This window comes from Rana temporaria, chromosome 2, assembly GCF_905171775.1.
Source record: "Rana temporaria chromosome 2, aRanTem1.1, whole genome shotgun sequence".
NCBI lineage: Eukaryota > Metazoa > Chordata > Amphibia > Anura > Ranidae > Rana > Rana temporaria.
Genome location: NC_053490.1, coordinates 502,124,479 through 502,136,908, shown reverse-complemented (window position 1 = coordinate 502,136,908; position 12,430 = coordinate 502,124,479). Strand labels below are relative to the sequence as shown.

General features: G+C 47.9%; 1 protein-coding gene across 1 annotated transcript in view; it reads right to left on the bottom strand.

The window, feature by feature from the left end:
* Window positions 1-449: 449 nt before the first annotated feature.
* HUNK (hormonally up-regulated Neu-associated kinase) overlaps window positions 450-12,430 on the bottom strand; it is a 91,863-nt gene continuing 79,882 nt past the window's right edge. Inside the window, exons 10-11 of the mRNA XM_040338869.1 lie at window positions 3,913-4,069; window positions 450-1,304 (exon numbers count right to left, since the gene is read on the bottom strand). Of these exons, the coding sequence (XP_040194803.1) occupies window positions 634-1,304; window positions 3,913-4,069 (828 nt within the window). The 3' untranslated portion in view covers window positions 450-633. The remainder of the gene's footprint in view (window positions 1,305-3,912; window positions 4,070-12,430) is intronic.

The window sequence follows — 12,430 nt, the reverse complement described above, 5'->3', positions numbered from 1 at the left end:
TCTTTCATGCGCCTGTCCTGTGAACGCCATACAGGTATGTACAAAACATTGTGCTGGCAACATATTGGAAGATGGAACAATGGACGGAACGGAACTCAATATGAAATATAAACACTGTTACCCTTCAACGAGTTGTGAAAAGATTCTGTCCAATAGAATTGCTGTTTCCAGCACAAGTTGCTCCAGTTCTGTCTTTTTTTGAACAGTCAAGGTCAGTGCAAGAAAGCAACCTGTCAGAAAACACAGGTAGGTACCCTGGTAGGTAGTGTAACTTCTCAAAAACCTTGTTTATGTCAATAAAGTTACAGCAGATTGAAGCACTTGGTATGTAGCAGATGCCCCAAAAACACAGTTTTGTAGTCTTCAAGGGAAGTTTGCCTTTTTGTTACCCTGTACCAGACAGGTGGAGGTTGGAGACTCACCGCCATCAATACCATAGAAGTGCAAGCTGAGGAAGTGACATTGTTTATCAATGAGGAAATCTTAGAACAAAATCAAGCTTTATGGATACAATCTGTCATTTTTTACAAAATTCACATTTACAAGAATAGCAACATTCTCCACTCTCTCTCTCTCTAAATCTGGGAGTTCCTCAGAGGCGGAGCTAAAGAACAGTTCTTTAAAGATTGTCCATCAGCAAAACACGTTCATGTCACTGGAGTTGAAGCTGGCATATCCCGGGCTCATCTGATGCAAACCCGGCATTCGGGAGTCCAGGGCGTTATCAGGTTTTGGAGAGGTAACTTGGCTCCTCTTCCTCAACATCTGTCCAATACCCATCATGGGAAATCGCCCTCGGCTTCTGACACTGTTTGGGCTACCCAGGTTTCCATTGTTATTACAGGACGGGGAATGGGGGGAATGGGGGGAAGTTGGGGACATGGACTCAGAGCTTGACGGGCTGCTCTTGTCCTCGTAGGTGAAGGAAGACAGTGTGGAATGGGCCTTCACCGGGGTGGTGCTGTCAAACTGGAAGATTGGGGACAGAGTTCTTTCACTGGAGTGACGAGGAGAGGAGACTGGCGAACCGATCACTCGGTACTGGTGGGATGGGGATAAAGACTCTATTTGGTCTTCTCTGTTTACAGACTCGAAGGAACGCACAACATTGAGGTGGGGTTCTCTCATGCGACAGCTCATATTCATGTTCACAGTCTCTTGGGAGTGGGAGTCTTGGCGTCTCATCATCTTTGGCGTTCTCGGATCCGGACTTTGCATTTCCAGATATTCCAAAGAGCAGGAAGTGACACATCCAGTTTTGGTAATCCTGACTTCATGGAATGGGCTTAATCCTCCAATGGATTCTGCAATGAGGAAACAAATGTCAACATCCGCTTTCTGAAAACAACATTTATCACCACTCTATCACCAGTTCATACATTATCCAGGACTTTTCCAGAGCCTCTCCAAGCCTATGGAACTCCTTACCCCAATCTGTCCATCTTTCTCCTCTATTGGCTTTTAGAGGATCCCTGAAAACCCTCCTCTACAGAGAAGCCTATCCTACCCACACCTAACAACTGTGGGGTGGATTCAGGTACTGCTGCGCACTTCTTACGGAGGCGCAGCGTTACGTTTTTATGCTACGCCTCCGTAAATTACTTGCGATACGCTTGATTCAGGGAGCAGTAGCTCCGTAATTTGCGGAGGCGCTCCGTAAAAATGGCCGGCGTAAGCGCGCGTAATTTAAATGATCCCGTAGGGGGCGTGGATCATTTAAATTAGGCGCGTTCCTGCGCCGAACGTAGTGCGCATGCTCCGTCGGGAAACTTTTCCGACGTGCATTGCGGCAAAAATTACGTCGCAAGGACGTCATTTGCTTTAACGTGAACGTAAATGGCGTCCAGCGCCATTCACGATTCACTTACGCAAACAACGTAATTTTCAAACATCGCGACGCGGGAACGACGGGTATACTTAGCATTGGCTGCCCCTGCTAATAGCAGGAGCAGCCTTTTACGCGGAACCCGACGAACGCAAACGACGTAAAATGCGTACGCAGGGCGCGCGTAGGGTTGTGAATCGGCGTGAGTATGCAATTTGCATACTCTACGCTGACCACTACGGGAACGCCACCTAGCGGCCATCGTAAGAATGCAGCCTACGATACGACGGCATAAGAGCCTTATGCCAGTCATATCTTAGGCTGCAGTCGGCGTAACAAGCTTTCTGAATACAGAAAAGTCGTTACGCCGGCGCAACTAAGCAGTTGCGCTGCGTAACTATGGATACGCAGACGCAATTGCTTACTGAATCCACCCCTGTATTTTCAATTTTGTCCATCTGATCACCCCCCACAGCTACTACCCTTTGTTCCACTTGACCCTCTCTTTGTCGGGTTAAGACATTTGAGCACTGTAGGTATTATATTACTCCAAGCTTTCAAGAGCTTATTCCAAACCAAGCAGTAGATCCCTTAAAAGCTAGAGTTGAAAAACAAACCATTGCTGCACGTACAGTGCTCAGTGGGGGTTATTTACGAAAGGCAAATCCACCTTGCACTACAAGTGCAAACTACAAGTGCAAAGTGCACTTGAAATTGCACTGAAAGTGCACGTGAAAGTGCAGTCGCTGTAGATCCGAGGGGGACATGCAAGGAAAATAAAAAATAGCATTTTATCTTGCACATGATTGGATGATAAAATCAGCAGAGCTTCCCCTCATTTCAGACCTACCCCTCAGATCTACAGCGACTGCACTTCCAAGTGCACTTTCAGTGCAATTTCAAGTCCACTTTGCACTTGTAGTTTGCACTTGTAGTGCAAAGTGGATTTGCATTTAGTAAACAAACCCCATTGTGTTGTCACAAGTGCACTGATAGTGTTGCACTCCCCTTATTCCTAAGCTGGCCATAGATGGAGCAGGAAAGAAAATCACTCAATCCCCCATGTTTTTGATATTAAACACATCTTTTCCCTGATAGATGATCATTGTTTAACAACAATGCCATTTCTATATGTGACATCCAGTGCTGGTTGAGGATGCCATATAGGGTTGCCACCTGTCCGGGATTCACCTGGACAGTCCGGGTTTTAGATCCTGTGTCCGGGTTTCAGTCCACCTGAAGCCCAGACACATCAGTGGCAGCCCTGCAGCACCAGCCCTCCTATCTCCCTCTCCTCTCCCATCGGCTTCCAGTGCTTTTAAAAAAATTGGTGGGGGAAGCTTTAACTGGGGTACAGACTGGCCTGAAGGGATGACACTGGGGGGGGGGGGGACAAAACGGACCATGGAGGGATTATACTGGAGGACAGACTGACCTGGGGGGGGGTCTCTACTGGAGGACAGACTGACCTGGGGGGGGGGGGGTCTGTACTGGGGGACAGACTGACCTTGAGGGTTGGGTCTATACTGGGGGACAGACTGACCTGGGGGGGGTCTTTACTGAAGGACAGACTGACCTAGGGGGGAATCTGTACTGGGGGACAGACTGACCTGGGGGGGGGTCTGTACTGGGGGACAGACTGACCTGGGGGGGGGGGCTGTACTGGGGGACAGACTGACCTGGGGGGGGGGTCTGTACTGGGGGACAGACTGACCTGGGGGGGGGGGGGTCTGTACTGGGGGACAGACTGACCTGGGGGGGGTCTGTACTGGGGGACAGACTGACCTTGGGGGTTGGGTCTGTACTGGGGGACAGACTGACCTTGGGGGTTGGGTCTGTACTGGGGGACAGACTGACCTTGTTTGATTTAGCTACACCCTTTAAGCTCCTCCATTAGTAACACAATTTGGCCACACCCACTTCCCAGGATGCTACATGCACTACAATACTACCCAAAAAAGGTGTCCCAGGTCTTACAATCCTATAGTGTAAACTACAAAAAAAAAATTGCTCTGCGCCACCAAAGTGTTCGGGATTTGGTTTGAAGAAAAGGTGGCAACCCTAATCCCATAGACAGTATCCTTTACCTCGTTCAGACTTGGAGGATTTCCGTTCCTTGACGGAAGGCTTTCCATTGTGTGTCATTGGACATGCGGGTTGCCTGTGAGACGGAGAGTATTTCTCGATCTTCTTCTGAGCAGACCGCTGCTCCCCTCGCTTTTCGTGGTCTTTAGGCTTTCGTTCCTAAAAATCAAAGAACAATTCACCGTCAGACCAAACAATCCATACAAGAAAAGTTAGATAACAAAACCTAAAGTCAAAGCAAAGGGCAGCAAGGCAAAGCAAACAAGTCAGCATTCCTGTTTCATGAAGGTGACCCGTCAATCACAACTGGCAGATCGTAATCAAAAAGGGATTTTTTTCTCCAAAAGATTGCATAGCACTAAATTCCCTTTATGTGTTCATATACTAATACAGGGGTATCCAAACTTTCCAAACAAAAGGACCAGTTTACTGTGCTTCAGAATTTACGGGGGCATTAGTGGGAGTAAACAATGTCCCTCCTTTGGCATTAGGGGCATTATTAGTGCCCCATTCTTTGTGTCAATAGGAGGAATAGTGCCCCATCATTGGCGTCAGTGGGAGGCATAGTGCCCCATCATTGGTGTCAGTGGGAGGAATAGAGCCCCTTCATTGGCGTCAGTGGGAGGAATAGTGCCCCATCAGTGGTGTCAGTGAGAGGAATAGTACCCCATCATTGGTGTCAGTGGGGGGAATAGTGCCCCATCATTGGTGTCAGTGGGAGGAATAGAGCCCCTTCATTGGTGTCAGTGAGAGGAATAGAGCCCCTTCATTGGCGTCAGTGGGAGGAATAGAGCCCCATCATTGGTGTCAGTGAGAGGAATAGTACCCCATCATTGGTGTCAGTGAGAGGAATAGTACCCCATCATTGGTGTCAGTGAGAGGAATAGTACCCATTCATTGGTGTCAGTGGGGGGAATAGAGCCCCTTCATTGGTGTCAGTGGGGGGAATAGAGCCCCTTCATTGGTGTCAGTGGGAGGAATAGTACCCCATCATTGGTAGGAATAGAGCCCCTTCATTGGCGTCAGTGAGAGGAATAGTACCCCATCATTGGTGTCAGTGGGGGGAATAATGCCCCATCATTGGCGTCAGTGGGAGGAATAGAGCCCCATTGTTGGTGTCAGTGAGAGGAATAGTACCCCATCATTGGTGTCAGTGAGAGGAATAGTGCCCCATCATTGATTTTAGAGGATTGGAATTCATCGGAATTTCCGATGGAATTTCTCCGATGGGCATACACACGGTTGGAATTTCCGATTGTGTGTACAAGGCCTTATGGTTTCAAAATGGCCTAGGACAGGATGACCACTGCAATATCAGAAGAGGTGTCTTTGGGGTGTAAGACTTGGGAAGGTATTATGAAGCTATCTGTGCTTTGAATCCTGAGTGTCTACCAAAAACGGAGAGATCGGTTGTGCGGGGGACCGATCCTTTAACCTAAACAATGGAGATTGCCATTCAAAGCTCAGGAAATAAACAGAGGTGTTAGGACTTTACTTCAAACCAGCCCTGTAGCAAGTATCTGTAACTGGCAAAGTCCTGACATACCTACCTGGTGACCCTTCTGTGATTGGCTGCGATCCTACATACCAAAGTCACTGAGTCTTGTCACCTGACCTCTCCTCATTATTAGCTTTGTCATAATTCTTCTTCTTAGAAAACTAGAAACTTCTACATCAAAAAAACAAGTTTTTCTCCTACGTTTTCATAGTACATCGTGTATCAGCACGTCTGCACCTCTATGGTGAGAACAGAGCACATAGCAAACAACTGTTTTATGTCTGCCATGGCGGGGACTTTTGTACCGGTGATATAATATACTTGTATTGCTTCCTTTGTCTCAAACACCTGGTGATCCTGCCAGTTCTCCTGCTTTCCTATTTGAAATTGACCACACTAGGCATAAAAGCACATTTATATCAGCGTGGTCAGTTTTCTGGCTGTGCTGGGAGAGCCTGCCTGTCCTCCAGTGGTCAGACTTGTGTTGACCCCCCCCGCATTGCCATTTACTGGGAAGATTACTGTGCTGCTGTTTCTCCACACACACACACACACACTATATTTTCAAAAGTATTGGGACACCTGCCTTTACACGCACATGAACTTTAACTACTAGCCGACCAGCCACCGTCATTATACGGCGGCAGGTCGGCTCTTCTGGGCAAGAGCCCATAGCTATACGTCCGCTCTTCGAGCGGCCACTAGGGGTGCGTGTGCCCGGCGGGCTCGATCGCCGCCGGGCACCCGCGATTGCTCGTTACAGAGCGGGGACCGGGAGCTGTGTGTGTAAACACACAGCTCCCGGTCCTGTCAGCGGGGGAAACGCTGATCTTCTGTTCATACAATGTATGAACAGAGGATCAGTGTTTTCCCTTGTGAGGCCACCCCCCCCCCCCCCCCACAGTAAGAACACACAGGGACATACTTAACCCCTTCCCCTAGTGTTAACCCCTTCACTGCCAGTGGCATTTTTATAGTAATCCAATGCATTTTTATAGCACTGATCGCTATAAAAATGCCAATGGTCCCAAAAATGTGTCAAAAGTGTCCGCCATAATGTCGCAGTACCGAAAAAAAATCGCTGATCGCCGCCATTACTAGTAAAAAAAATATATTAATAAAAATGCCATAAAAATACCCCCTATTTTGTAAACGCTATAACTTTTGCGCAAACCAATCAATAAACGCTTATTGCGATTTTTTTTAACGAAAAATATGTAGAAGAATACGTATCGCCCTAAACTGAGGGAAAATTTTTTTTTTTATATATTTTTGGGGGATATTTATTACAGCAAAAAGTAAAAAATATAATTTTTTTTCAAAATTGTCGCTCTATTTTTGTTTATAGCGCAAAAAATAAAAACCGCAGAGGTGATAAAATACCACCAAAACAAAGCTCTATTTGTGGGAAAAAAGGACGTCAATTTTGTTTGGGAGCCACGTCGCACGACCGCGCAATTGTCAGTTAAAGCGGCGCAGTCCCGAATCGCAAAAAGTGCTCTGGTCTTTGACCAGCAATATGGTCCGGGGGTTAAGTGGTTAAAGAGGGGGTTCACCCTATAATTTTTTTTTTTTTCTAGCATTAAATTAAGCATAGTAGCGCGAGCTACAGTATGCCTTTATTTTATTTTTTTGCCCCGTACTCACTGTGTAATCCTATAGTGAAGATTCCGACTCCCCGCAGGGAATGGGCGTTCCTATCCAGAGGGAAGATGATTGACGGCCGGCTCTGGCGCGTCACGCTTCTCCGGAAATAGCCGAAATAGGACTTGGCGCTTCACGGCGCAGGCGCCGTATAGCGCCGTGAAGAGCCGAGACCTACTCCGGCTATCTTCGGGGAGCGTAACGTGCCATAGCCGGCCGTCAATCATCTTCCCTCTGGATAGGAACGCCCGGAATCTTCACTATAGGATTGCACAGTGAGTACAGGGCAAAAAAAATAAATAAAGGCATACTGTAGCTCGCGCTACTATGCTTAATTTAATGCTATAATGTTGTTATTGTGGGTGAACCACCGCTTTAATGGCATCCCAGTCTTAGTCCGTAGGGTTCAATATTGAGTTGGCCCAACCTTTACAGCTGTAGCAGCTTCAACTCTTCTGGGAAGGCTGTACACAAGGTTTAGGAGTGTGTCTATGGGAATGTTTGACCATTTTTCCAGAAGAGCATTTGGGAGGTCAGGCACTGATCTGGTTGAGGTCAGGACTCTGTGCAAGTAAGTCAAGTTCCTCCACCTCAAACTCGCTCATCCATGTCTTTATGGACCTTGCTTTGTGCAACGGCGCGCAGTCATGTCGGAACAGGAAGGGGCCGTCCCCAAACTGTTCAGACTCTTGATGTCTCACTTTGACACAGAGAAATGGACTGAGGACAGAGATTCCCCAGTCCCTGTCTCTGCAGCCAAGCAGGGGGAATCTGTCCAGCACAGGGTGATTAGGGTGTGCCAGTGTTGCCAGCCGTCCGTATTTTTACGGACAGTTCGTAAAAATGGGCACCTTTTTCCCTCGTTCGTAAATGTCCGTGGTTGCGGGAATGTGCCAGTAAAAATAGACGCGATCGGTTCGGTTTGGAACTGCGCATGGAAATTGGAGGCAGGGGGGTGATTGGAGGCAGGGGGTGATGGTGGCTGCGGTGGCACCACAGAGGGGGATGGAGGCAGGGGGCAATAGAGGCAGGGGGTGATGGTGGCTGCGGTGGCATAGCAGAGGGGGATGGAGGCAGGGGGAGATTGGAGGCAGGGGGTGATTGGAGGCAGGGGGTGATGGTGGCTGCGGTGGCACCACAGAGGGGGATGGAGGCAGGGGGCAATAGAGGCAGGGGGTGATGGTGGCTGCGGTGGCATAGCAGAGGGGGATGGAGGCAGGGGGCAATGGAGGCAGGGGGAGATTGGAGGCAGGGGGTGTTAGTGGCAGGGGGTGATTGGAGGCATCTCAGAGGATGTTGGATGGAGACAGGGGTTGTTGGTGGCACCGCAGAGATGGATGGAGGCAGGGGGTGATTGGAGGCAGGGGGCCTGGGGAAGATTGGAGGTAGGGGGAGATAGGAGACAGGGGGATATTGTGGCACCGCAGAGGGGGGTGAAGGCAGGGGGTGTTGGTGACAGAGAGGGATGGAGGCAGGGGGAGATTGGAGGTAGGGGGAGATAGGAGACAGGGGGAGATTGTGGCACCGCAGAGGGGGGTGAAGGCAGGGGGGTGTTGGTGACAGAGGGGGATGGAGGCAGGGGGTGATGTGACTAAATAATTTGCCCTTATTAAATCGAAAATAACAAAAATATATGTTTTTTTACCTTAATATCTATCTTAAATCACATTGCCATTTGCCTAGTGTACTTGCTTGTAGCCTAAATACTGAAACTTGCACCTAAAATGTAATTTAGTAACTTTTGTGAAATGCCAGTAAAAACGTGGCTGCGCCAGTAAATTTTGGGTATCGTGCCAGTAACTTTCAATCTGGTAGGTTGGCAACACTGGGGTGTGGCCAGGCATACCTGGCACACCCTGTGCGCACGCCTATGGGTTGAGTTCCTATTAAAAAAAAAAAAAAATTATTCCAAATGGAACTTTTGGAAGATTTGTTCTAGCCACCAGGCTGAAATCATGTGCCTACGTGCGTGTTTTTTGCATGCATATGCCTAAATGTGCCAGGAGACTTCTCTCTGAACGCTGGTTTGGGGCATTATTTTTATTCTCCTACATGCTGATCTAAAATATAAATGCCACAATGTGCATTGGAAATTGGCTAACAATGAGCGGTGTAATGCTTCTATCCAGGATTTGCCTTCTTGCCGCTTGCCTGGGGACGATACCCAAAGCCTTCTATAATCATCAATAAAACTTTTGAAGATAAAAGATGGATTTTTGAATGATGTGTTTTTATGCTGTGAATGAATGAAGTGGTTTTACACTGCGGTATGTCGGAGCTCCCATGTGTACAGAGGTGATGTTACAGTTCAGTGCGGAGTAAGGGGAAGGGGGGTTCAGCGTTTTCCTTGTTCCAGGCACAGCCTCCGCTTTCATTCCTTTAGAAAGTGGAACCTTAGGAGGGGTTTCCGATTCTCTCTGGGCTTTTCACTGAACAGGAAGCTTCTCCCCTGACCATCGCTGACACACGCTCCATCTGCCAAGCCTTAACCGCATTTCATCACTTGCCTATTGTATTACATCCTGCGCCAGCGGAGAAACCGCTGAACCAGACCGTGTCGAGGTTCTGTTCTCCCTAAATAACCGGGCTTGTAACATTAGATGTCAACAAAGAGGCTTCCTTATCTGCGGCAGGCCAAGGAACACAATGAACGGAGCGCTCACATCCTGCTAGCTTTCTGCAATGATCTGTTTTTACTTTTCACTCATGTTTATGAGAAATGCTTTCCCTCTGCTTTGATCTATTTTTTCTGAACGTATTGCCGAAAAATGACCGGATGAGTATCATTAGGCCTCCCGGTTTCAAAAGTCACCTTCAAAATGTTCTTTTTTTAGACCTTGATCTGTTTAAAGTTGGCCATACACCAGTAGAAGTTTGCTTGAGAACTTCCATCTTCAGAATGTTTGTTTCATTTTCTAATCGTTGGTGGGGCCAAACAATCGTTTTAGACCAAATTATGAGAAAATTCGAAGGAGCAGGACGGTCCACCTAAAAAAATAAAAAATATTAAAAGCCAGCAGCTACAAATACTGCAGCTGATGACTTTTAATAAATGGACACTTACCCGTCCAGGATGCCCTGTGATGTCGGCAGCCCAAGCCGATCAATCGCTTGGCTCTCGGCTGCCCCCCGCCTCCATCCTCGGTGAGGGATCCCTACTGCGCATTGCGCAAGTCGTGCTGCGCATCCTCACTGTTCCCCTCTGTCTTCTGGGACCTGTGTGTTTCCCATAAGACAGCGGGGGGCACAGGAAGTGGCGTAACCCCCGCGGGGTTCTATGCCTGGGAGTGGGTGAAAATACCTGCACTATACAGGTATCTGCACCCCTCTCCCCCTGAAAGGTGCCAAACAGGGATGAACTGGCCATTGGGACCACAGGGAGTTTCCCGGTGGGCTGATGGCTCAGTGGGCCGGCTTCAATGACAGCGGACCGCCGCCCCCTCTGCTTCTCGGTCTCTCCCTCCCTGCAGCGCTCACCTGGGGGTAACAAAGAAGCAGGGGGAGGACCAGAGGAGCATGGGGGGAGGGGACAAACAGCTGACTCAACAGCTATGGCCTGGGAGTTTCTCACTTCTGCCTAATCTTGAACCATAAAGGGGGGCACCGAACTGATTCGGGTGAAATAATGTCTAGCTTCCCCACTGGTACCACCTATAAGAGTACCAGTACCAGCCGTTCTACTCTAATAAAGTAGAACGGCTAGTGAAAGGGGAGAGGGGGTGCGGGTGGCGGGGGGGTGCGGGAATTGTCCGGCCGCCATGGGAGAGACCTGTCAAAGTGGGCCAGTCTGGATGAAGTCCAGGGCCAAATTTCTGTCCCAGTCCATCCCTGGTGCCAAACGTGACAACGGAGGGGGGGAAGGGTTCCGAAAAGTGGAGGTTCCATTGTTGTGTGGATCTCCGCTTTAAATGAACAAATTTCAAGCATATTTGGTTGTCGTTCAGGAAGTTCCATTCATGCCAAATTCAAAGGTTAAAAGAAAATGAAATTTGGAAATACTTTTCATCATGTCTCTGTTGGCATTATTAAATGTACTGCCAACATTTTTCGAGCGAACGTTTGTTCAAAAATCTACCAGTGTATGCCCAACTTAAGCCTTTTAATGTCATAAAGCTGAAATCACTGCACATATGGAAGCTGAAACTGCTACCATTTGGAAAGTGAACCTTTACTTTGACCATACATGATAAAACAACAGGTCCACTAAGGTGCCACCATCCCAGCTCAATAAACACCTCATTCACACTTGTGTGACTTGTCATACGACTTTGGACATCACATGACAAGTCGAACCCGATGTTTTCCAATGATAACCATTGATATACACTACTTTGGTCTGACTTTCATGCAACTTGAGGGCCATAGACTTCGATGTTAAAGTGGAGGTTCCATCAAAAAAACTATTTTGCTTTAAACTGTAGCTTACGACTAAAAAAGAAAAAAAAAATTTTTTTTTTTACTCATCTGGAAATGCCTGTTGCTATGCGGTCCCACGAAATTCTACTGATACGCCATCGTATCCCTGTTTCTATCTATGCGACTGATTCATAGAATCAGTTACGCATAGATATTCCTAAGATCCGGCAGGTGTAATAGTTTTACACTGTCGGATCTTAGGATGCAGTACCGCGGCCGCCGCTGGGGGCATTTCTCGTCGAAATTCCGCGTCGGGTATGCAAATTAGCACTTACGGAGATCCACGAAGCGGTTTCCCTTCGTGAAGTCTCCGTAAGTTGTTAGTCTGCAAACGCAAAATTAGGGCTGCTTTTACAAAGTGTAAAGTTAGTACACCATGTAAAAGTAGACCCTTCTTTCCCGCGACGCTGTCAAATTTTTTTAAAACATTTTTTTTTTCGCGCCGCATCTCTTTTTTTTCCCCGACGCAACTTTTTTTACCTGGCGCGATTCACAAAACTCGGCGTAACGTAATTTTGCGCAAAGCACGTCGGGAAAATTGCGTCGGGAGCATGCGCAGTACGTCCGGCGCGGGAGCGCGCCTAATTTAAATGGGACTCGCCCCATTAGATTGGGAACGCCTTGCGCCGGACGGATTTAAGTTACAGCGCTGCAAATTTCCAGGTAAGTGCTTTGTGGATCGGGCACTAACTTGGGAAATTTGCGGCGGTGTAACTTAAATGGGAAAAGTTAAGTTGCGCCGCCTGGCTGTGGATCTGGCCCTAAGTGCCTGTAGGCTTCACAATGCCCACAAGCAAAATGACAACGGTGTAGATATAGTTTTATAAACTATCTTTGAAAGGACATGCATTTAAAAAATGCTAATTGTGGTTGGAACTCCGCTTTAACCCTCATAAGTTGCATGAAAGTCATACCTGAATTTTATACATGCAACAGTGGGTTTGACTTTGCAGAGGGACAAC